This window comes from Lissotriton helveticus, chromosome 9, assembly GCF_964261635.1.
Source record: "Lissotriton helveticus chromosome 9, aLisHel1.1, whole genome shotgun sequence".
In the NCBI taxonomy this organism is placed as follows: Eukaryota; Metazoa; Chordata; class Amphibia; order Caudata; family Salamandridae; genus Lissotriton; species Lissotriton helveticus.
The window spans coordinates 737,827,330-737,854,011 of record NC_136070.1 but is presented as its reverse complement, the minus strand read 5'-3'; the positions used below and the strand labels follow the sequence as shown (position 1 = coordinate 737,854,011).

The 26,682-nt window shown below is 44.7% G+C and overlaps 1 protein-coding gene across 1 annotated transcript in view; it reads left to right on the top strand.

Moving 5' to 3' along the window:
• Nucleotides 1-7,149: 7,149 nt before the first annotated feature.
• ANTXR2 (ANTXR cell adhesion molecule 2) overlaps nt 7,150-26,682 on the top strand; it is a 552,370-nt gene continuing 532,837 nt past the window's right edge. Inside the window, exon 1 of the mRNA XM_078660866.1 lies at nt 7,150-7,643. Coding sequence (XP_078516992.1) covers nt 7,510-7,643 — 134 coding nt within the window. The 5' untranslated portion in view covers nt 7,150-7,509. The remainder of the gene's footprint in view (nt 7,644-26,682) is intronic.

Sequence of the window (26,682 nt, the reverse complement as noted above, 5' to 3'; positions counted from 1 at the left end):
ATGTATATTCTCAGGAGACTGCTCAAACTTACAAAGTCAGGCTTCTCTTTTTATACAGAATATTGTGCTTTAGGCAAACATTCCTCGAATTTTAGTATACCATTCAAATATTTTCGCTACAAAGGAAAAGCAGAGTCATGATGACAGCCCACATTTCAGTTCGTCCAGCCCACAACAAATCACCCGGCAATGCCCAACATTTCATCAGATATCGGTGGACCCCCAATAAAAATGGGCACCTCCCCATCATAAAGCAAGTGAGAGAAAAAGAGCAGGGACAGGTGTGAGCAAGATTCGGCAGGGTGTGTGCGATGAAATGGGTTTATGGCCTGTTGTGCCTTGATGCTATCTCATTCGGCCACTGGGAGAGGAACTGACCAAACAGGTTCGGCCTGGGGCAATGGTTCCAACTTGCCCAGGTCACAGGAAAGTCAATTAAGGTGTTTGTGTCCTTTGGAATCGGATTTAGCTGTATCATAAGCCTATGTAAAGGGCAACTCACAAAATGGCTGCCGTATACAAAATGGAAGCCAAGGGTTCAGAACGAGAATGACGATTTTGAGGTGAAATCATCACTGGAATATGACGAAAATGCTTGTACATAGTGTACTCGTCATTTTCGGTCTTTTGATACTAAATTCGTCATGTTACGACGAAGTTTTATTCTCAAGTCCAGAATTTTCAGAACCACAGAGCCAGCACAGGGGAGGGAAGATACAGCTCTGGGGCACTCTGTTGACATGATTCCTCCTCTCCTTTCACAGTGCAGGGCAGAGACATCAGACAAGCCACAGGCGGTGGAGCCAGCATTGTAGAGGGAAGTCCCAGCCCTATTCAGGTCTCAGGTGCAACTCCTCCCTCCCATCTAGAAGCAGATCTCTCTATTCACCACTGGGCTGCCCCAGCCTGTCTCCTGTAATCCCCCAGCCCTGTCACTCACAAACCCAGACAAGGAATACACAACCCAGCAGAGGCAGACCAGGATAGTTAGGCAAGAAAATACCTACTTTCTAAAAGTGGTATTTTCAAACACAGAATATTAAAACCAACTTTACTAAAAGATATATGTATTATTCTGAGTTCAGGCATACTAGATTCGAATTTCTACCATGTTCCCTGAGTCAGTTAGGATTATAAGAATGTAATAATCTAACTGCCCATTCTGGCCTATGAGAACAGGCAGCCTTCAATAGTGAACAACGAAAATGGCTGTAATTCACTATTAGAACATGCTACACACATCAAAGCATGTCCTACCTTATACTTACAATGCACCCTGCCCTTGGACCTACCATAGGGGTGTCTAATATGAAGCAAATGGAAGGTTTAGGGACTGGCAAGTTGGTGCACTTGGCCAAGTCGACATGGCAGTGCTAGACTGCACACAGGCCTTGCAATGGCAGGCCTGAGACACACTTTACAAGCTGCTTCTGTGGGTGGCACAACCAGTGCTGCAAACCCACTAGCAGCATTTGATTTGCAAGCCCTGGGCACACCTGGTGCACTGTACTAGGGATTGACAGATAAATCAAATAACCCAATCATGGAGTAACCAATTAATGCATTAATTTAACATAGGGAGCACTTGCACTGTGGCACTGATTAGCAGTGACACAGCGCCCAAAACATAAAACCAGCAAAAACATGTCAAAACAGAGGAGGCAATCCGTCAAAAATGGAAGGGAGACTCACGCCAATGATGACAGGTCTACCAATTAGGAAAAAGAATGTGGTTGACACTAGCCCAGAGACATTTTTAAGCACAGGATCCCCATCTTCCAAGTGGCCTCTGGGCAAGCAAACTTTTCCTCTGTTATAATTCTATTTCCCTATTGCTTACTTTAACATGGAATTCAATAATGCTTGGTTACATTCATGGCGCTTGAATTAGCAGAAGATGCATAGTAAAATTCAAAGTTATTCAGATATATTTCGTGACCTTATGTCTTGTGTTACATTCTCAGTTACCACAGGTAGGTCAAGCATTAAAGACCTATTGTATATACTTTAGTATGTACTTTGTAGGCACTGGAGATCAGCCCTAGGTAGGACTTGTCAGCTTAGGGACTTTTTTTTCTGTTCTACTGCCCCTATTTAACTGTCTTGAAACAGAACCACCAGCAGATGTCAGTAAAATACCAGAATTGCTTTCTACTGAGGGACTTTCTTTTTAGGTTTCGCCTGGGGCACGGAGCGTTAGCTCCGCGCCCAGAGAAATCTCTAGTCTTCAGTAAGGGACTCTTGGAATACGCCCTCTGTTCCATTGGCTAGCTCCATAAATGGAGGCTAGCCATTGGAACAGAGATCTATCCGTCAAGGCCGGACCAGATTCGGGGGCGTTCCCGAGATTTTTTCCCTGGGCGTTCCCTCTGTGTAGTCATCGGGCGGTGGGCGGAGTTTCGTTTTTTTTTTTGGGTGTTTGTGTCCGTCATTATGCCGACCACGGCCACCGGAAGAAGTCCAGGTAAGTGCGTTCCTTTCCCGCCCCCCCTCCCGCTGTCCGTTTCTTTCCCGCCCCCCCTCCCGCTGTCCGTTTCTTTCCCGCCCCCCCCGCTGTCCATGCGCAGTACCCCCCCTCCCGCTGTCCATGCGCCGTTCCCGCCCCCCCCTCCCGCTGTCCGTACCCGCCCCCCCTCCCCGTGTGCCCGTAGGTGCTTGTTTTTAAGCAGGCTTCGATAGCGCATATTGAAAAAAGAGTTTAGAACTCATTTTTTGTTCGTGTTATGTTATTAAACGACCAAAAATGCCCCCAGAGCCACGGAGACCAAACCGAAGGGGCAGCTAGCTTATTGGTGGCTGCCACGCAGGAGCCGTGCTCTGATAGGCTGCTGGCACGCGGGAGCCGCGCACCGATTGGTCAAGGAGCTCTGACGTCATCGGGGGGGCTCGCCTCAGGGCCGCGCTGGGATTGGCCCATCGCTCGGCACCTTACATCACAGCCTCCTCGGAAACATTCGGAGGTTAACTCCTTGTTGGCATGCTTTCGGACGAGTTTTCGCCTTCGTTTTCCCCAAAGTTGCGTGCGGTTGCAAATGTATAGTACCAAAGGGAGAACAACATTTCCGAAAGCTTTGTAAACGATCTATGCCAAAGCGCGCAAAAGTCATGTGTTCTTTCCAAAACGTGCAATCGCGCCTAGCAGGCTCGGCTCTCTCGCCTCTTTCCTGCACTCTCATTCTGATGCTGAGCTTTAGGAGGCGTTTGTTTTTCCCAACACCGCCGGAAGTACGTCAGGTGGCGTCCGGAAACGGAGCGCGCGTGGCTGATTCGCTCTTCCTGCTGGCTCTGGTTTAGTTGCTACCAAGGCGCTCAAATGGCGGGTAAGTTCCTGTTGTGGGAAACAGAAGGCACCGTTCTCGCGGCAACCTTGATCCTTTAAAAGACTGGTCGCTTTCGGATAGCGGTGTTTGCAGCTGTAGGGCTGGCTTGGAGGGCGTGGAACAAGAAGGCGCTGCAGAGCTCCCGCCATCTGACAGCACCTAACCCGGCTGCGCGGGAAAACAGCCCCACTTCAGCCTCCCTCTACTCCCCATGCTGACTCAACCGGACCGCGTGTACAATCTATATATCTCCCTCTGCAGCTGCTTCTCAGTCTGCGGTGTGTACTTAGAGATGCGCCACTCGTCTCCATGCATAGCATAGGGCAGCACAAACTGTTACAGCAGGACGAAAAGTGACGGAGCAGTTGTTCCTAGCCACGGTTGAACCCTCACCCATATCGATGTTGTGCCCCTCAAGCACCTGATAGCCAATCGAAACTGGCCTCCGAGCCGTCACCTGCCAATCTCTTATTGGTCTCCGCTTCTCTACTTGTGGCGTCTTCCACATCAACAGCTTTTCACCCGTGGTGGCCTCTTGTCACTCGCCTACATTATCGTATCTTCACTGGTTCACGGTGCCCTCCCTACGCATCAATGGGTACCCTCCCATTCACCTTGCTCCTCCGCACTTGCGAATCACGTGTGGTTTGTTTACGTACCATCACTTACCCACGATTTCTTCTTCACTGTCCCTCATCCGATGAGTCTTCTGCCCCTCGTGCACTAACCCTCCCTGCTTGAAAACTCGGATCCTTCAGTCGGCCACAGAATCCGCTCAGCCCGACTTGGCAATTAAAGCGCTTTGCCGGGCACAGAGTGGAGGAGATCCGTGGTGAAATTCGTTGTTTGATGCAGTGTAGACTACAACTGCCCCCACCCTCCTCAATAGCTCACTTGTTTTAATTAATGTTCATTCGTTTGTATACTTGGGCAGCTTTTTCGTTTTTTGTTGTTGCTGTTTTAAATAGCATGAACTAGACCCGACGGTATTGGAGCGCTTTACACGAGCACCAGTTACCTTACACAAGGACTCGTTAATTTTTGTAAGCACGGGGAGATTACGTGATTTGTCCAGAGTCCCAGGATGTTCAGCCCACGCCGAGATTGCAACCTGGTTCCTCCGTTCTAAAGTCGCCTGCTCTGGTTGTTACGCCGCACCCGCTCCCTTTCTTTTCTTTTTGCTGTGCTTCAGAGCGGCAGGAGTCAAATCCCAGACGGATGCTGCAGAAAGGTCGCCTGTTCCTCCGCTAGACTGCTGTGAACGGGTAGCACTATTAATGGGAAGAACTCACATCACAACCCGATCAACCTTTATTTTACAATTTCACGAAAAATATAGTATGTCGCGTCCAGATGCTTCAGAGCAAAACCTGCAAACTATTCATGGTAGAAATATTATATTTAGGAATGGGTGTCTGTCTCTGTGTGTGTCTGGCTCTGTGTGTGTGTGTCTGGCTCTGTGTGTGTGTGTCTGGCTCTGTGTGTGTGTGTCTGGCTCTGTGTGTGTGTCTGGCTCTGTGTGTGTGTCTGGCTCTGTGTGTGTGTCTGGCTCTGTGTGTGTGTCTGGCTCTGTGTGTGTGTCTGGCTCTGTGTGTGTGTGTCTGGCTCTGTGTGTGTGTCTGGCTCTGTGTGTGTGTCTGGCTCTGTGTGTGTGTCTGGCTCTGTGTGTGTCTCGCTGGCTCTCTGTGTGTGTGTCTGGCTCTGTGTGTGTGTGTCTGGCTCTGTGTGTGTGTGTGTCTGGCTCTGTGTGTGTGTGTCTGGCTCTGTGTGTGTGTGTCTGGCTCTGTGTGTGTGTGTCTGGCTCTGTGTGTGTGTGTCTGGCTCTGTGTGTGTGTGTCTGGCTCTGTGTGTGTGTGTCTGGCTCTGTGTGTGTGTGTGTCTGGCTCTGTGTGTGTGTGTGTCTGGCTCTGTGTGTGTGTGTGTCTGGCTCTGTGTGTGTGTGTGTGTCTGGCTCTGTGTGTGTGTGTGTCTGGCTCTGTGTGTGTGTGCCTGGCTCTGTGTGTGTGTGTGTCTGGCTCTGTGTGTGTGTGTCTGGCTCTGTGTGTGTGTGTCTGGCTCTGTGTGTGTGTGTCTGGATCTGTGTGTGTGTGTCTGGCTCTGTGTGTGTGTGTCTGGCTCTGTGTGTGTGTGTGTCTGGCTCTGTGTGTGTGTGTCTGGCTCTGTGTGTGTGTGTCTGGCTCTGTGTGTCTGTGTGTCTGGCTCTGTGTGTGTGTGTGTGTGTGTGTCTGGCTCTGTGTGTGTGTGTGTCTGGCTCTGTGTGTGTGTCTGCCTCTGTGTGTGTGTGTGTGTGTGTGTGTGTGTCTGGCTCTGTGTGTGTGTGTGTGTGTCTGGCTCTGTGTGTGTGTGTGTCTGGCTCTGTGTGTGTGTGTGTCTGGCTCTGTGTGTGTGTGTGTCTGGCTGTGTGTGTGTGTGTGTCTGGCTCTGTGTGTGTGTGTGTCTGGCTCTGTGTGTGTGTGTCTGGCTCTGTGTGTGTGTCTGGCTATGTGTGTGTGTGTGTCTGGCTCTGTGTGTGTGTGTGTGTCTGGCTCTGTGTGTGTGTGTGTGTCTGGCTCTGTGTGTGTGTGTCTGGCTCTGTGTGTGTGTGTCTGGCTCTGTGTGTGTGTGTCTGGCTCTGTGTGTGTCTGGCTCTGTGTGTGTGTGTCTGGCTCTGTGTGTGTGTGTGTCTGGCTCTGTGTGTGTCTGGCTCTGTGTGTGTGTGTCTGGCTCTGTGTGTGTGTGTCCGGCTCTGCGTGTGTGTGTGTGTGTATTTGTGTGTGGGGCTCTGTGTGTGAGCAATGCCAATAGCTCTAACTTTTCCAAAGGCGAAACCATTGCATTGTAAATGCTTGTTTCTTTTTTTCTGTCAACTGCCTCGATTTAACTTTCTTGATAGAAGACTAACAGCAGAGGTCAGTAAAATACCAGAATCACTTTAGCATTCTCTAGATTCCAGTCCATAGAAATTGTTTTCCACAAGCACCCCGAGGCAATAATATTTTTTTCAAATCTTGTATTTTCAGTGATATGACCGCAAAAGGCCCTGATTTATATTAAAAACAGAGCTTTGGACTATACCTTTTCCCACTGAAAGGCAATATATTTCTCTCCATGTGTTCCCATACCTGGCCTGTCACGCAGTTTGGTGCCTACTTTCCCTCCATGTTAAAGATCAATAGATGTTTCAGCACCCAGGCTTATGTGCTGCATAGCTAAACGCATATAAGGTCCCAAAGGCGAGACCGATTGCATTGCAAATGCTTGTTTCATGCACGACCTCCGTCGTGCTGATGAATGTACTCCCGTTTGTGAAACTAATCCGCAATTCAGTTCAGTTTTCGAAAAAGCGCCACCTAGTGGGAACTTTGAGGTCTCTGCGCTACACAAAGAAATGATATTGCAACACTGCACCTTAGCTCACTCCTGCTCCAAAAACATGCATTTATGTGTTGAGTGCAAGAACTGTACAGTTATACCGACAGTGGATTTTTTTTTCTCTTGTGCTCTTTAGATAGGTTAAAGCTAAGGCGCATTTTTAAATAAAATCCTTTCTTCTTCATGTAAGTCTGGGATTGCTCCCTGCTGTGATTAAACTGGACCTTTTGTCTCTGAAAAGTATCGCTGGGTGGCATCGTGGCTGTAATGTGAAGTTCCGATTCCAGATAACGCTGTTGGGTGTTTCCTGGAGAATTTGCATGCGCACTATTTCTGCCTATATCGTATTTGGGGTGAAAAGTGGCCATCCTAATAAAAGGCTACAGACTGCTGTATACTTTAAAGTAGGGAATGTATCTTTTCTACTGCCTACTGCCATAAAAGGGGAAGTCCTTGCTGCGGCCCATCCCCCGGATTTGTTTTTATCGCCGCGGGCTGCCTCCAGTAAGTAGAGTTTAGAGAGTGTGTGTCAGTGTGTGCCTCAGAGGAAATAGCACCGCTCATAACATAAGGCGGAAGGAAGGAGAGAAGGAGTGAGTGAGGCTAGAGACGAGTAACGAGCGAGCGCCCGGCCTCCCTCCCCTGCACATCTGGAGCCTCTCGGTCTCCTCGGCGCCTCAACCTTCTTTCTTGTCGCGAGCCGGTCTCCCTTCGTGGGCCCTCAGTCGTCTGCCCTGCCGGCTTGTGTACGTCCCTGCACGCCTTCACTGTCCTTCTTTCCCTGCCCCGCTCCTCTTTCACGGACCGCTCTGGTATCCCGGCTCGCTTCTCCTCCGAGATGGCGGGTGGCTGCTGCTGGCCGCTGCTGAGAGCCCTGCTGCTGATGGCCGCCCTCCAGGGCCAGGGGTGGCCCCTGCTAGCCGAGGAGCCCTCGTGCCAAGGTGCCTTCGACCTCTACTTCGTGCTGGACAAGTAAGTATAGACTGCTCTTCAGGCACTGGAAAGGGAGCCTTTTTCATTTACGAGAGTTCGATTTTCAGAGCACCGTAATGAAATGCAAGGATTTGTAATTTCAAGTTTGTAATTTCAAGTAATTGCAAGTAGAAAAATAGGTGCAAATAGAACAAATATCCGTGTTTCAGGCTGCAGGTCGGGAGGGAGGCTATGGATTCCTATTTCTCCCACTGAACATGCCCTGAGGAGCGTGAGAGGCAAAAAGATACCATTCTCCCACTGAGTACGGCGATACACTTTTGGGGCGAGGCGGACTTATGAACAAAAATAAGACACTAGCTAGCGATTGCGAAAATTCATATTAAACCCGGACACACATTTTGAAAAGGACAGAGTTTAAATTGTAATACCCCAACTGTTTAAGCTTTCTGGCTCTCCTGCCATTTAAAGCACAATTGTACTGGAATACCGTGGGAGATATGACTGATTATTATGGAATTAGGTGTATTATTAAGTGTATATCGCTTAGTGGAGACTAAGAAAATGATAATATGGCGCCCTGCTGACTAATTGGAGGCGAGCATGGAGAGTATTTTCTCGTTGTTTATGTGTTTACTACTTTGATCCCGCTTCACTGTCTAGCATTGTGTTGTAATAACGGAATCACAGCTCGCGAGCAAAGCGCTGGCCAAAACTAGCAGTCCTGGTTTCTTTCTTTCTCTTGTCAGAGTGATGGGTTGAAGTGTGGTGTGGACTTTACTTGCTGAAGGTAGGGGCGTAGCTGCCACTGCGGTACATGCGGACCCCCAACCATTCAAGGGGGGGGGGGGGCATTTAGCCCAAGGCCAATGAATATCGGTGAGATATGGATGACTGGGCGGGGGATGAGAGACGCGCTCCTCATCACATTCTCAGGGGTGCCCCATCATTTTGTGTTAGCCACTGGCTGAAGGAGGACCTCTTCTATCACTTTTGACATAGTGAAAGGTTTCCCTTGTATTTTGCCTTCCTGTTAGCGTTGCTTAAATATGCTAGTTCTTCTCTGAGAGAATTAATCAGGCACATCCTTGATGCAAGCAACTACCAGTGAATCATCCCCTGTGTTTGAAAATAAACATTTTAGATGCAGAACCCTGAATCAGAACGTTACACTGTTGCACATTATACTTTATTGTTGCTAAACCTGCTCTATAGATTCTTTTACGTAAGAAAAGTATATTTTAGAATGAATGCGTTTTAGTTTCTTACAATGCACTTTATATTTAAAATGTAACTTATGATATAATGATGATATACATTGTTGCATAAAGAGATTTTAAATATTAGCACTTTATCCCCAGTGGCGGCTGGTGACATTTGAAAGTGGTATGGCGTAAATGTTGGGTATGATGACTATGTAGCGAGTGAAGCGAGGAAGCTTAATGGACAAACGTGAAGTCCAGAGTGGTTCCTCCTGACCAAGAAAAATATTGAAAAAAGATTTACAAATGGTGCATTTGAAAGCAAATGAATTTAGTGAGAAAGCAAAGTTTATAAATCAGTGGGAACGTATAATGTTGAAAAGGTAAACATTAAAAACTGTCCTTTATCTTACTGCATTAATATGTTCAACAGTTACTTTAATGTGCAAATGATTCATCATGACAACTTCAGGCCCTTTAAAGTGTATGCTTTCCCAGTGTCTTGGCTGCATGGGGCATCAGCCTTAGAAGAAAATGCTTTAAACAGGCTTCGGGAAGCACCCACAGCTGCAGGCTGCAATCAGTCATATAGAAGTATATACTGACAGGGCTTTGCATCAGATGAAAATAGTAGGGGCTGTCTAAAAAGGAACATGTAAAATAAAGAGAAACCACCCCTGCCAGTGTAAACAACCTGGGTTGTGGCCCAGTAGCCACTGCACAGTACACATTTTAGTCGTTCCCTGCCGTATCAGGAGGAACGCGTAGCAGCGGCACGCATCGTCCTACAAGTATCCACTGAGGACTTCATCCACTGGAATACATCCTGTTCCTGACAGCAAAGCATCGCCTTTGCTCATCCGTGTCCAACACAAGCGAATCAGGTATACACCTCCTTGCAGGTCACGCAGACTTCAAAAGTCGAGCCGAATACACTATCGCCCGCCTTTCCCCTCTCTCCTACTTGCCTCACACTGAGTACCCTGCTGGGTCCAGTGTGAGTATGTTTTCCCTTCCTTCTTCACCCAACCGATGTTTGCAGATCACATGGCTGCGCTTATCAAGTGTTTCTGTTCCATATGCCGCTATACCACTAGGTCCTGAAGAGACCCTATATTCTTCGAAGGGTCGAAACGCCATCGACTTTAGAAAGAACAAATCATTTTGTCAGCACTGCCCATTGTCTATAGTGTTGTAAATTATTGTCTAAAAAATGAATGATCGTTTGTTGTAAATAATGGAAACCATTCTATAACTGTCACAAATGTCACAAAATTATTTTTTTGTTTGGTTCCTATCTTACACTGGGGACACTGAGCACCGAATCTTTTGTTTTGTGTATTTGAATTTGATTTCAATATTTGCTATAAACCGAAGAACTTGCAACCATAGTGTACTCAATTGCCTCTTTGTATGAACTCTGTATAACCCATTTACATTACCATTGTGCATTAAGATTATTCAGATTTACCCCATTACTGCTTCCACAAGAGCCGCTGTTTCTTGATATAAGTACCACCCTGGCTCTCTGTGAGAAGGGTTTCCCCTTGTGTTTCTTGAGGACGCAGCCAAAGGGGGCATGTTATGGACATGAACCGGAAGCACTTTAGTGCTTCTGGTTCACACGATCCTGCAACGTAGGGGCAGACCGGTTTAGACCGGCCTGCCCAGTGCCCCCCCTTTATAAAGGGGGTACGGGTAGCGGGAACAGTCTCTTGTTCCTTCGCTTCCCCGCAGGTGCGAAGTCCATATAACATTGTGACAGTCCAAACAGATTTGGTTATGTCACATCTCTACGTGCTATCATGACATGCGTCTCCGCAGCACATACAGAAAAGAAAAAAGAACAAGCATTTACAATGCAATAGGTCTCCCAGCATTAAAGTTTGAGCTATTGGCATTGTATATTACAATGTGTTACATTAATTTGTTATCAAACTCTGAATTGTTGTATAAAGATCATTTGCAAACTGTCAAATGTTGCTGAATAGTAAGCAACGTTGTGAATAATATTGTTTGCTAGTCATCCTTGGGTACCAGAGTACTTCACTTGAGGCAGCTCACTACTCTGCACTCACTACTCACTACTCTGCACTCACTACTCACTACTCTGCACTCACTACTCTGCACTCACTACTCTGCACTCACTACTCTGCACTCACTACTCACTACTCTGCACTCACTACTCTGCACTCACTACTCTGCACTCACTACTCTGCACTCACTGCTCTGCACTCACTACTCTGCACTCACTACTCACTACTCTGCACTCACTACTCACTACTTTGCACTCACTGCTCACTACTCTGCACCCACTACTCACTACTCTGCACTCACTACTCAGTACTCTGCACTCACTACTCTGCACTCACTACTCACTACTTTGCAGTCACTACTTTGCAATCACTACTCTGCACTCACTACTTTGCACTCACTACTCACTACTCTGCACTCACTACTCACTACTCTGCACTCACTACTCACTACTTTGCACTCACTACTCACTACTCTGCACTCACTACTCTGCACTCACTACTCTGCACTCACTACTCACTACTCTGCACTCACTACTCTGCACTCACTACTCTGCACTCATTACTCACTACTTTGCACTCACTACTCACTACTTTGCACTCACTACTCACTACTCTGCACTCACTGCTCACTACTCTGCACTCACTGCTCACTACTCTGCACTCACTACTCACTACTCTGCACTCACTACTTTGCACTCACTACTCACTACTCTGCACTCACTACTCTGCACTCACTACTTTGCACTCACTACTCACTACTTTGCACTCACTACTCTGCACTCACTACTCACTACTCTGCACTCACTACTTTGAACTCACTACTCACTACTCTGCACTCACTACGCTGCACTCACTACTCACTACTATGCACTCACTACTCTTCACTCACTACTCACTACTCTGCACTCACTACTCACTACTCTGCACTCACTACTCACTACTTTGCACTCACTACTCACTACTCTGCACTCACTACTTTGCACTCACTACTCTGCACTCACTACTTTGCACTCACTACTCACTACTTTGCACTCACTACTCACTACTCTGCACTCACTACACACTACTTTGCACTCACTACTCTGCACTCACTACTCACTACTCTGCACTCACTACTTTGCACTCACTACTCACTACTTTGCACTCACTACTCACTACTCTGCACTCACTACTCACTACTCTGCACTCACTACTCACTACTCTGCACTCACTACTCTGCACTCACTACTCACTACTCTGCACTCACTACTCACTACTCTGGACTCACTACTCTGCATTCACTACTCTACACTCACTACTCTGCACTCACTACTCACTACTCTGCACTCCCTGTAGTGTGCTGTCTCTCTGTAGTGTGCTGTCTCCCTGTAGTGTGCTGTCTCTCTGTAGTGTGCTGTCTCTCTGTAGTGTGCTGTCTCCCTGTAGTGTGCTGTCTCCCTGTAGTGTGTTGTCTCCCTGTAGTGTGCTGTCTCTCTGTAGTGTGCTGTCTCTAGTGTGCTGTCTCCCTATAGTGTGCTGTCTCCCTATAGTGTGCTGTCTCCCTACAGTGTGCTGTCTCCCTATAGTGTGCTGTGTGTATGAGACTACAGTGAGTGTTGATGGGCTATGTAAAACGAGGAAGGGGCTAAACAATTGGATTCTGTAAAAGGACAAAGGTATATACTTTTACATTAGATCTTAAATAATTGTGCATATTATTTTTTTGTGTGTTCGTCGTGATTATTATCATTAATGCTTATCTGTCGAGATGTGGCTATCACTTTTGTGTTTGTCTTTATATATGTAACAATAAAAGGACCAACCCGAGAGTTCACAGGATAATATAAGGTGTATGGGCCAACAATAAAGAATCTATCGAAGGGTAAAGAGGTAACTTCTTAGCAACTCGCATCCCAAAAATATTGGAGAGAACTTCATGAAAATGATTATGGTTTTGAAATACATATACCTACACCAGCCTAATAACTCAGCTTTAATATGAGCGGCTTCCACTCGAGAACTCGTTTGTCTTCCCCAAACACACCACAGTAAGTCTGTTCGCCTGCCCCATCAAAAGCTGAGTATTCAGATTCAATAACATCTTCACTTCAAGCTTGTGCAGCTGGGTTACCCTGCCGAGAATGAGGAGAGATGTGTACTTTACTTCCTTCATGTTTTATATCACACGTATTGAATCTTCTCTATAGACTATTTTGCTCTCCTTAATGCTTCGGAAGACAGTGATGACTGTGAAACCATCACCGCTCCCCCTCTAGACCCTTTGGCGTGGACTAGGAAAGCTTTGGACGGTACTGTAATGTCTCGCGAGTGCCTTATTGAAAAGGAAGCGCCTGCTGTTATTCTACAACAAAACAGGCCTGCACTTTCTCCCAGCACTGGAAGTTCACATGTAGGTTTATTAGACAATAACAGACAACTCTCAATGACATCCAACAACCACAGCCGACTTCTGTACTATTTGAAACTCATCACTGCTATTAATTTGACATATGCTGACAATTTTACTCTTTGCCATGCAAATTAAAGCCGCTGGTTTACTCCGAGTTTTTGAAATCGTCATAAACCTGACATGTCGTTGGGCTACAGGTCTCCCAAGAGGATTACTCACAGCATCATAATTCAGCACAAACCTCCAGAAATGTTGGTATCATCAATGCCTTAGTGCAGTATCTCATCGTGTAACAGTAATGTACAAAGGACGGCGGATCGAGACGGGAGAAGCCCCGAGCTGCTGACACGGAGGACGACGCTACTGCGCGCGCACTCCTAAAAACGAAACCTATGGTGGGGGCGGGACTTCCGTTTTGTGAAGCCCGCGCCCACGGAGTGCCTGGAGGAGCAGTGGTGACGCGGGGCTCCCATGCCCGAGGGAGAGCCCCGCGGTCGGAGGCTGCAACCGTCCTGAGTGCCGGTGAGCGGGGAAGGGGGGGATGCCTGTATGTGTGCGTGTGTGTGTGTCTGTGTGTGCGACGGCAGAGGGGTGGGGGGGGATGTCTCTCCGTGCGTGTATGTGTGCTTGTGTATATGTGTGCGCATGCGTGCAGTGGGAGGTGTGCCTGTGTATGTTTGCGCTTCCCAGGAGACAGCCACGGCGAGCGCGTTCGCGCGCGCGTGGCCTGCGCCCATCGCCTTTTGCGAAATGCGCGCGGCCAGGTGCTGTCTCCTGGGAAGCAGAGTCAGCGACAAAAGATCTCCTGGCGGACACAGCGCTAACGCGCTGTTAAACGCCAGGAGACCTAAAAAAAGGATTGTGGAAAATACCAGTACATCAATTTGATTTAAAAATACAAGCAGCCTCTTCATTGGTGAATAGACATTTGCACCCTTGCAGCCCCGGGAAAGGTACAGACGAGAAGTGATGTTTCAATGTGATTTAGAGTTCTCCTGTGAAACCTATTAATAATACGTTTTTTATGACTTTTGTCCATTCTGTGGATACTGTAGTTTGCTATTTGCCATCTCGTGCATTGCTTTAAAAGGCCTCTGAAAGGCCAGACATTAGCACCTATCTCACCTCCTTGTTTGTACCTGAAATATTAATGATATGACTGTCACTCATGGATGGCACTAGGGTACTGCCTGGCGATGAATGAGAGAGCCCCAGTTGCATGCACGTGCAAGCCTTATTGAGAACGAGTATGGCAGCAATTGATTTTATAAACCAAAGAGAAAAACACATTAGGCATCTGTAGAAGCGTCTTTTAAATGTCCTGAAACGGCATTCATTAGGGGCACGACTTTCCAGCAGCAGGCAAAAGAAAGAAATGCATGGGTCATATCTGCACTGGATATCTCAGCCTGGCGTGGTCTGTGAGTAAATTCAGTCTGAATAGATTAAAATATGCAGCAGCTGTGGGTAAAGCATGGGAAAACTGTGCTGGCACTTATCTAGATTTAGATCTCTGCATACCTAACATATAAAAGGCGCTACCCTGTATGGCAGCGCAAGTGCCAAATGAACACAACAGCTGACAATGCCTGCCCAAGTGATCATTGGTGAAAGGGAGGACCTTGGGATGTTGGCCAGCGATTACAGGGAAGCCCTTTTCTAATATCTACACCCTTTGCCAACAATGACCCACGCCAGTTAGAGTGCTATAATAGAAGGATACCATGTGGCAGTAAGGGAGTGTATTAAACAAACTGTCAAGATGTATTATATAGAAACATACCAAAAATCAACTTACCTCAGCACTAGAGTTGATGTTGTACACTCGAGGCCCGACTCTATCCACATCTCTTGAAGAGCTGAGCAATTCATGCTGGGTGGGCAAGGTGAAAATAAAACGCCATGCAACTCAGCCAATATGAGCTTTTTATAATAGTAAACAGCAATGGAGAAGTGCAAGGATTTGCTTGGGCAAGTGACCATTGCGCTCCATCTGAGACCGATGAGTCTGCGTTGCTTGTCCAGCTCCCTGGCAGATATGTCTAGAGGGAAAACATAAACTGCGCATGTCGTGTTGGCCATAAGCAAAATACCGGCTAACCTGATATGACCAGTTCAGTGAAACAGCCCTAGCTGCCAGTCATCAATAAAGCCACTCCCACTATTGTTTGCCGGGAGAGGGCAAGTGTTGTAGCGCCACTTGGTCCATTTTCTCAACTAACCTGTTATTTCATAGCACTACACTTTAGGTCCATTTAGTTGGTCCTCTGATGGATCTTGCTTCGTGCCGAGAGGGGTCAGACATAGGGGATCCAATCCAGTTATCCAGTGAGGACCAGGAATTGGGTAACTGACATACAAACTCATATTTAGAGTAATATATTTAACTCTCAAAACTAAGCTATACAAATGAAGTATTATCACCGGTAGACCAAATCTCCTGAAGAAATTCAGTCGAACTAAGCTCATGCAAACCAATAATTCAGTTAAAACTATGCAGAATTACAACATTAGTATCTGCTGTCCAGAGATCTCTAAAAATAATCTGTTGGAATGCACAATCAATTATTGGAGACAAATCATGGAAAGACAAAAAACAAATTTAGTTAAAGTTAGATTTTATCAAAATTATTAAAGGAGTGAATACATCAATCTCAGGCATTTAAGATTTAAGAGTGCAGGATCATCAAATCAATTTCTTTGATTGCCATTAATTACCAAAGCTTCTGGAAAAGTTCAGGAAGGGACATGAACCGTATTTACTCAAAGGTACTCTCTCATGTGGGAAAGATGTCGGGGAATAACGTGCATAGCATTTGCATCAGCCAAAAGAAAAACCAATAGAGTCTGCAAGGAAGTTCCAAAAAGTAGGAAGAAGCCAATAATGTGTCTCTGCCTCGCCTCTTTCCATCACATCAATGTATAATATAATCCTCAAGTTCTGAGGTGACACCTCCTGGGTCACTTCATCTGGTCAGACCACTCAGTCCATTGGTCAGTTTGTATAGGGTGATTGGCATGCAGCATAATAAAGAAACATATTATAGCAAAAAGGTGGTAACCATCACGTAAGCTGTCAAACCATCTGGTATGTATAACTTCCAAGCAATATATCTTTTGCAAAAGCACATGAGTGAGTTCAAGAGGACAGTTTCTTATGGCAGATGTTCCCAAAGTAGTGGAATTGATACAACTAATCCTCGTATGCAAATGGGCACTCTCTCAACGAGACATAGTTTCACTTCATATTGTACATTTACGGAGCTTTTCCATGATAACAGACTCAAGCAAGTAAGGAAAATGTAGGGCCTGAATTGAATTTGACTCATAAGACACAGAATATAAAGTAATAAAAATATAAACTTTATTCATAACCATGGGATTCTATGTATTTCTTTCAACTTATTTGCACTCATAAAGCATTTTAGTTTAATTGTAATTAGCATACATAATTAGGACATATTACTGCATTTCCAAAATACGAACGTGTAAAATTATTTCAAAATATAAATTATTAATATCCTTTCTAGTGATTCACATTACTACATTTATGATGGTTATTCATTTAAAGTTTCAGAGCATTTGGTTTTTAGTATAGGAGTACTGCACCTTTCTCTCCTTTCTCACTTGATGCACAATTTCACATATACAAAATATGGAGTTAAGAATGAGGCTCCTCAATGACACACATAATATCCTCTAGATCATATTAGTTTCATTAGTGCTTGATAAGTGTTTGGACCACAGGAATTTATCCCTTAAATATTTATCTATTACGTTTTGAAAATATTCACCGATACTAGTTAAGGGAGTTCAAACTTTATTATTCATTTGTCTAAGGGCCGTATGTATCAAGGAACCATTTTACGATTCTGTAATAGCGATTTTTAAGAAATCGCTATTTCAGAATCGCAAAATGGTATGTATCAAGAAAAATGCAATTTTTTACGATTTCTTGATATTCCTTAATTGCGATTCGCAAATTGCGAATTCGCAATTAAGGAATACTTTCCCATTCATTTCTATGGGCCTCCAGGCCCATAGGAAGGAATGGGAATTTGGGCCATATGTATCAAGGCCAAATGGGTTCGCAAATGCCGAAATTCGCAGAATTTCGGCCTTTGTGAACTCATTTTCGCAAAATGGTATGTATGAAAGAATTTGGGTGCAAAATAAGGAAACACAAAATTTGCCATTCCTTATTTTGCGATTGCATTTAAGGAATCTTAAATTTTGCGATTCCTTAAATGCAATGTATTAAGCAAAAAAAAAATCCAAAATGCCCTTAAGGAATCGCAAATTACCACCAACTTCTAGTTGGTGGTAAGTTGCGATTTCCTTGAAAAATGCACATTTCAGCAATTTCCAAAGTTCCATGTGACGCACATACATGCCCTTAGGGCATGTATCTGCACCACACGTGCACCCATAATTATTTCAGGGGTGCAACAGGGTGTCCTTTGGACACCTCTGCACCCTTGAAATTATTCTCAATTTGCGATTAGCAAATTGCGAATCTCAAATTGTGAATAAATTCCTATTCCTTCCTATGGGCCTGAAGGCCCATAAAAATGAATGGGAAAGTATTCCTTAATTGCGAATTCGCAATTAAGGAATATCAAGAAATCGCTAAAAAATTGCATTTTTCTTGATACATACCATTTTGTGATTCTGAAATAGCGATTTCTTAAAAATCGCTATTACAGAATCGCAAAATGGTTCTTTGATACTAATCGCAAATTGAGAATAATTTCAAGGGTGCAGGGGTGTCCAAAGGACACCCTGTTGCACCCCTGAAATAAGTATGGGTGCACATGTGGTGCACATACATGCCCTAAGGGCATGCATGTGCATCACATGGAACTTTGAAAAATGCTGAAATGTGCATTTTTCAAGGAAATCGCAACTTACCACCAACTAGAAGTTGGTGGTAATTTGTGATTCCTTAAGGGCATTTTGGAATTTTTTTTGCTTAATACATTGCATTTAAGGAATCGCAAAATTTGCGATTCCTTAAATGCAATCGCAAAATAAGGAATGGCAAATTTTGCGATTCCTTATTTTGCACCCAAATTCTTTCATACATACGATTTTGTGAAAATGAGTTCGCAAACGCCGAAATTCTGCGAATTTCGGCGTTTGCGAACCCATTTGGCCTTGATACATATGGCCCTAAATCTCATCTAATTTAGTCTAGTCAGCATGCTTTTACAATGAAGTAACTGAGTCTTCAAGATTTTGTCATGTTTTCTGTAACTTAAAGTTAGCACAATTGGTGCATGTTTGTCCTCTTTTCTTTCAAATGTGTCATAATTGTTTTTTCTGCTTCATCAATCCCCCATTGGATGGTGAATTAAGCCAACCACCATCACTATATCTGATGTCGCATATTACAATTCTGTAGTCTTCATTCATTTTAGTCTAGATTTTTCTAAAGCCTTCATTTCTTCATAGTACCCACTATGTCTATCTTCCTGTTCTCTTTTAGCTCTTATTTATTCCTCTAGTTGTTTTCTTAGTTTTTAAACATCTATAGAACTTAAAGATGATAATCAAAGTCAATATACAGATAGCAATTGTCAAAATGGGCTTCAAGATTTTTCCCAACAATCTACTTCCTAAATTTACAAACCATTGAGGGAAAATCCTTTCTCAATTGATTACCAAGCACCATCAACTTTTAAGTCATTAAAGTAATTTTTAAGACCTGTGATGTTCTTAATGTATCAAATCCATACTTTTATCTGGATCATAAGTGCAACAATGTTGAACGTTTAGCAATCAGCAGACTACACTTTGTTTTGCAAGCAGGACATCTAAAGCAAGACAGTTTTGAAGAACCATGGATCTCATGGCAATCATTTCAGTATATATTGCTAAGAATACTCCAGCAGTGTCAGTAGACAGTTTGTCTTCTACAATAGAGACTTTTCGTATATTGTGAGAATTTAGTATCACCCCAACAGATGGCATTATAGCTCCAAAAATGTCCCCAACTATCTCTTCAATACTTGCACCTCTTTTAAGTCTTTGGTGTGTCACTTTGTTGGTTTCATCAGATTGACCCACATGATACATTTTCAGAAAGACTATTCCCATGTAACTAGATCCATAACATTATTTAGGCATCCTATAATAGGAATTTTTCCCACAGATGTAATAGATTCCACATGTTAGATTGGAGGGTCTCTAGCTGGCAGATGTAGGTACCTTTGACCAAATAGGGACCCTAGCGTCTAGTCAGGGTAAGGGGGTGCACTCCTAAAATAACCCCTGCTCACCCCCTTGGTAGCTTGACACGAGCAGGCAGGCTTATCTCAGAGGCAGTGTGTAAAGCATTTGTGAACACATACAGTAACCCAGCGACAACACTACAGATGAACACCACATGTATTTTTAAATAGACTTAACACAAGACCACAAACGACAAAAATCCACAATACTGTACTTTAAAAAAAATGGTAGAAATAGCTTAGTTCTCTTTAGATGATAAGTGCGACACTTTATACTCAATGTACCTTTGGATGCGTAACACTATACAACGAAAGTGTTGTAGGGAAGGTGATGTGGCGGTTCCTTACACGCAAGAACGGTGATTAGTCGGTTCTCTACTGCAGCGTAGGGGACGGTGATGCATCGGTTCTTCTCGGCATGGGGAGGTGATGCATCAGTTTCTTACTACGCTTCCGTGGCGATGCGACCAGCAGCGCCGTGATGCGATGAAAATCCAGTGCAATGAAACAAAATGGCGTCTTCTTCTTGATGCGACAAAGGTGCGTGCACGCCCAAAGGCTGTGCAGCTATTCGACGAATCTTCTGAGCCGCAACAGGCCCTGCGACACGCTTCTCTGGTAATGCAACAGCGTCTACTGCGACACTTCTCCAGGAATGATGGGCGCCTCGGTGATGCAGTGCGACAGCGGCGGCACACTTTCTCAGTGATGCGACAACAGCGGCTGCTGCAGCGACGCGCTTCTCCAGTGATGCGACGGCATCTGCTGCAAAGGTGACACTTCTCCAGTGGTGCGAGGCGCTTCAGGTGATGCAATGGCGGCAGAGGCGGTACGCTTTTCCGGTGATGCGACGGCGTCTCCGACAGCGACACTCTTTTCCGGTGATGCGACGACAACGGTTGTGGCTGCAGCGGTGACGCGCTTCTTCGTCTTAAACCGCGCTTCCAGCTCCCAGCGACACACAGTGTCTCAGAAGGCCCAGCTCAACAGCAATCACTTCAATTCCCAGCAAGGGAAGGCAGCGGAGCTGGTTGGTGAAGTCTGTTGTCCCTGAGACTTCAGCAGGAGGCAAGCTCTATCTCAAGCCCTTGGAGATCCTTTACAATTTGATTTGAAAGTAGCACACAGTTTCTTTCTCCTTTCTTTGGCAGTCAGGCAACCACTGCAGGCCAATCCCCCAAACAGCACTCAGCTTAGGGATCGTCTCCTCCTCAGTTTCTCTGGTTACTCTCCTCAGCAAAGGTTCTTCTTGTTTCCCAGAGTGATCTAAAGTTCTGGGGTTTGGGTCCCCTCTTTTATACTCATCTTCTCTTTGTTCTCTGAAGGCAGAGAGGGCTTTGCCTAGTTCAAACCATTTCTGGTCTGTCCTGGAGCACTCCGTTTACATGACTCCATCTTCTCTTTCACAGTGTAGGCCAGGGACATCAGACGCACTACAGAAGGTGGAGCCAGCATTGTGGAGGGAAGGCATAGCCCTATTCAGGTCCCAGGTGCAACTTCTCCCACCACTCTACATGTAGATCTCTCTATTCATCCATGTGCTGACTCACCCTGTCTCCTGGAATCACCCAGCCCCTGTCACTCAAACCCCAGACAAAGAATACACAATCTAGCAGAGGCAGGCTTGGATAGTTAGGCAAGAAAAATACCTACTTTCTAAAAGTGATTTTTTTCAAACACAGAATGTTAAAACCAACTCCACTAAAATATGTATTTTATCATTCTGAGTTCAGGCATACTAAACTCGAATCTCTACCTAGTTCCCTGAGTCAGTTAGGATTATAAGATGTTCTAATCAAACTACCCATTCTGGCCTATGGGAAACTGGTAGCCTTGCAATAGTGAAAAACGGAAATGGCTGTAATTCACTATTAGGACATGCCCCAAAATCAGGGCTTGTCCTACCTTTTACCTACAATGCACCCTGCCTTGGGCCTACCATGGGGTGACATATGCAGAAAAGGGAAGGTTTAGGAGCTGGCAAGTGGGTGCACTTGCTTTGTCAGCATGGCAGTACCAGACTGCCACAGGCTCTGCAATGGCAGACCTGAGACACATTTTACAGGCTGCTTCTGTGGGTGGCACAACCAGTGCTGCAAGCCCACCAGCAGCATTTGGTTTACAAGCCCTAGGCACACACAGTGCACTGTACTAGGGTCTGACAAGTAAACCAAATCAGCCAATCATTGAGTCACTAATCCATACATCAATTTTACCAGGGGAGCACTTGCACAGTGTCACTGGACAGCAGTGGCACAGTGCCCAAAGCATCTCTAACCAGCAAAAACACATGAGGCAACAGCAAAAAATGGAGGGGAGACCCACGCCAATGGTGCCAGGTCTAACACCACAGAATACAGGATAAACAGCTCCCAGAAACAATCCACAATTTCACAGAACTTGGAAGGTATGTTCACATTCACTGGAACCTACAAAGTTTGTATCATCTTCAGTCTTACACCTTAATATACATAGTTTTTCTCTATGTTGCCAAGCTAAAGTAATAGCCACTCAGTTTCTGATTGTTTTGAGATCGGGTTAAGTGCCCATGATGGTATCCTTGTATGGTTTGCAGCTTTCATCATGATCTCTCTTCGTTTATCCTCTATAGATCCTACAAATTCCCTTTATACGTTATACAAGAGGTAAGTTAAGTTTTGTCGTTGTGCATAAGTAGTGTCTAAACTTTGCATAGACTTTAAGAATCCTCCCATCATTTCAGCTGTTTTGGTATCAGGCACAGGATTTAAATGTTTCCTCACAGGCACTTCTGAAAAGATTCAATCATATTTAGAATAGTAATACTGAAATTGTCCTTTGCCATAAAATAAACTCATTAATACACTACAAAAAAATCACATGTGTTACAGGCACATGATGATAGGTCACTCCCTCAGAAACTGTTGTAGGCAATTGCAAGCACACATAATAGTCTCTAGCATCCATGGTGTCAACATATTCGTACAAAAGGTTTGGAAATACATTCATTGAAAAATCACCAATAGACAGATCTCCATGTGATATCTTATCATCTGAAATGCTTAATCAGATTTTGTCATATATTTGATGCGGGAAATTCAAAAGTATATGGAATACTAAAAGTGCTACAGGAAATATAGCAAATATACATGCACATATACATTTGTGTTTTGATGATATCGCATTAGGATCCATTGTCTTCCCTGGAACCAGACCTTATGACTTTGATAACAATTTGATTAGATGTTAATAGCATTAGCAGTACAAGTAAGATTCTTAAGTTTGTTTTTTCAAGGCTTCAGCTATGTTTCTTTAAAGTCTTGTAAATGCAGATCCTCAGTAAAGGCACAGTGATATCTTATCATCTGAAATACTTAATCAGATTTTGTCATATATTTGATGGGGGAAATTCAAATGTATAAGGAATACTAAAAGTGGTACAGGAAATATAGCAAATATACATGCACAAATACATTTGTGTTTTGATAATATTGCATTAGGATCCATTGTCTTCCCTGGAACCAGACCTTATGACTTTGATAACAATTTGATTAGATGTTAATAGCATTAGCAGTGCAAGTAAGATTCTGAAGTTTGTTTTTTCAAGGCTTCAGCTATGTTTCATTCATTCGATTCCCTATGGAGTACAGCAATTGAGTTTGCACAACAAGTCCCTTCCCAGTAAGTTTACTGGACTTGAATCACACAATACATTTGTGTAAATCCTCAAAAGACCCTATTTTCACATGTAAAGGTTTTGTTACTGGGTTTGATAATTGTCGGTTTGTGACTCCTACAACTTGGTTTCTTTCTCCCGAGGGGGTAGGTTTGGAACTTCTGCTGTTCTTACAGTGGAATGGGTAGCACCATTGTTAACAAGAAATGAGATAGGAGTCCCATTTACTTTGGCATCCCCATAGGGACCACTCTGGTGTACCTCTAAGGATGCGCCAAGCACGCATTACTCCTCTCCTCTTGGACATCGTAATTGTGACAGGTCTGAATCTGCATTATCTATTTGGATCAAAGAGTATTGCGGAGACACATTCTGATTTGCATGGGATTCTGCATCTGCATGAAACCATTTATTCAAACTGTATTTCTGGATCTGATCAATCATTTGGGGTATAAGGCCCCGGGGCCCATGTGAATTTGATTTCTTTGCCTGTAAACCTGTTGAGTCGGTACCATTCCATCTGCCCGTGACTGTGCATTTCCAGTATTTTAAATCTGCCCCCCATTTCCTTGATGAATTGGATTAAGTTGACATTTGCACTTCCAACGAGTTAACTTCCGCAAATTTGTATTGGATTTGTCCTCTTCAATACATCAATTGAAATACCTCAACTTCTACCTTGGGGCTGTATATCCTGCTGTTGTCCTGTACTTACCCCTCACATCATTGCAGGTTGCTGATAACATCCCTGTACAACAGACTTTGGATCAACACCTGCTCCACCTTGACCCTTCTGAATTGCTTTACTTTGAGCAATAATTAATTTCTCCATGAGCTTCTTGTCTTTTGATTTAATATCATCTCCGTAGTATTTTGCATAACAGAGATTTTCTTCTACACACTGACTCTACCAACAAATTAAATGTTGCTGGTACCTGCTGCTAATCTCTGGTCTGAGTACATACACAAACCGATAAATAAAATGTCCCATATTATTTTCGGACACATTGTCCATTCCACTGTACTACTTGAATGCCTGTAATAACCTCTCATAGTAAGCATGTACTGTTTCTTTCAATTCTTGAGTCATCCAATCAATTTTTACCCAATCAATTTCTTTAGGAGAAATTTTCCCTTTCATATAGGTAATGGCTTTGTTATATTTCTCCATCACCTCAGGAGATGGTGCAACTGTGCGAGCATTCCTTGCTGGTTCTGTTTCGGGCCAATCAACAGCAATTTTACACTCTGCCCATGTTAGACCTGGCACCATTGGCGTGGGTCTCCCTTCCATTTTTGCTGTTGCCTCATGTGTTTTTCCTTGTGTTAGATGCTTGGGGCACTGTGCCACTGCTATCCAGTGCCACAGTGCAAGTGCTCCCTATTGTAAATTGATGATTGAATCCGTGGTTCCATGTTTGGCTATTTGATTTACTTGTCAGACCCTAGTCTAGTGCACTGAGTGTGTGCAGGGCGTGTAAATCCAAATGCTGCTGGTGGGCCTGCAGCACTGGTAATGCCACCCTCAGAAACAGCCTTGTAAAATGTGTTTAAGGTCTGCCATTGCAGAGCCTGCATGCCGTCTGGTACTGTCATGCTGACTGGGCAAGTGCACCCACTTTCCAGTCCCTAAACCTTCCCTTTTCTTCATATCAGTCACCCCTATGGTAAGCCCAAGGGCAGGATGCATTGTAAGTATAAGGTAGGACAAGCCCTGATGTGTGTGGCTTGTCCAAATAGTGAATTACAGCCATTTTCGTTTTTCACTATTGCAGGGCTACCTGTTCTCCATAGGCCAGAATGGGCTGTTGGATTGTTACATGTTTATAATCCTAACAGACTCTGAGAACATGGTAGAAATTCGAGTTTAGTATGCCTGGACTCAGAATAATAAAATACATCTTTTAGTAAAGTTTATTTTAATATTCTGTGTTTGTAAATACCACTTTTAAAAAGTAGGTATTTGCTTGTCTAACCATTCAAACCTGCCTCTGCTAGGTTGTGTATTCCTTTGTCTGGTTTTGTGAGTGACAGGGCTGGGGAATTCCAAGAGATAGGCTGAGTCACCCAGTGGTGAATAGAGAGATCTGCATCTAGATGGGAGGGAGGGGAGGAGTTGCACCTGAACCTTGAATAGGGCTGTGCCAGCCTTCCACAATGCTAGCTCCACCTCCTGGGGAGCGGCTGATGTCTCTGCCTTGCACACTGAAAGAAGAGAAGGAGTCCTGTAAACAAAGTGCTCCAGGACTGTACTTGCCTTCCACAATGCTGTCTCCACCTTCTGTGGGGCGTCTGATGTTGGATGTATGACATCACAACGCATACTTTCACAACGCATGCCATTACGACGCAACTTTTACAACGCATACCATTACAACGCATAGTGCTTTGGGGCGCTGGATAGTGAATAGTTTAATTTACTATTCCAACTCCAGTTCCCGTGGATAGTAGGGAAGGTGTTGGATAGTAAATTAAACCTATTTCCTATCCTAGAGCGCCCCCCAGCGCAATGCGTTGTAATGGTTTGCGTTGTAAAAGTTGCGTCGTAATGGCACTGCGTAGTAAAAGTTGCGTTGTAAAGGTTGTCTCCCCTGATGTTTCTGCCCTGCACTGTGAAATGAAAGGAGAAGTCTGGTAAACAGAGTGCTTCAGAACTGGTTTGGACTGGGCAAAGGCACCTTCCCCCCTCAGAGAACAAAGGATTTTGGGGTATAAATATTGGGACCCTGATCCCATGAAATTAGATCACTTTTGGACTACAGGAAGAAACCTTTACTGAGGAGGGAGCCTGAAGAAACTGAGGAGAGACTATTCCCAAGCTGAAGTGCTGCTTGGGGGATTGGCCTGCAGTGGTTGCCTTACTGCCAAAGGAAGGAGAAAGGAACTTTGTGTACTTTGCACCGCATCTAAGAAGAAGACCTCACATCACCGAGAAGCGCGCCGCCGTCGGAGCTGCTGCCGTCGCATCTTGGATGACTCCGCTGTAGTTGTCGCATTGTGCGGAAGCTTCACGCATCGTGGGAGAAGAGCGTCACCGCTGGAGCTGCTGCCGTCGCATCTTGGATGTCACCGCTGTAGCCAGGTATCGAACCGGGAACTTCTCGCATTCCCGAGAAGTGTGCCGCATCTGCAAGATCTTCACGTCTTTATTTCTTGTATCTGAACTTTGCTGCATTTCCCATCACTGCGACATTGCTTGTCGTGGAAGCGCAACGCAACCTAAGGTACAATGAGTGTTGCATCTAAGAACTGAACTGAACTAAGATTAAATCTACCATCTTAAAGTAATCATAGTATGTATTTTTGTTGTTTATGGTCTTGTGGTAACTCTATATAAAGTCTACTTATTCTTTATATAAAACTTGTGTATTGTCCATTTGTAGTGTTGTCACTGGGTTACTGTATGTGATCACAAATGCTTAACTTAACACACCTCTGAAGTAAAGCCTTTCTGCTCCTGCCAAGCTACCAAGGGGGTGAGCAGGGGTTATTTTAGGAGTGAAATCCCCTTATCCTGACTAGAGGAGAGGGTCCCTATTTGTCACAAGTACCTACCTGTGCCA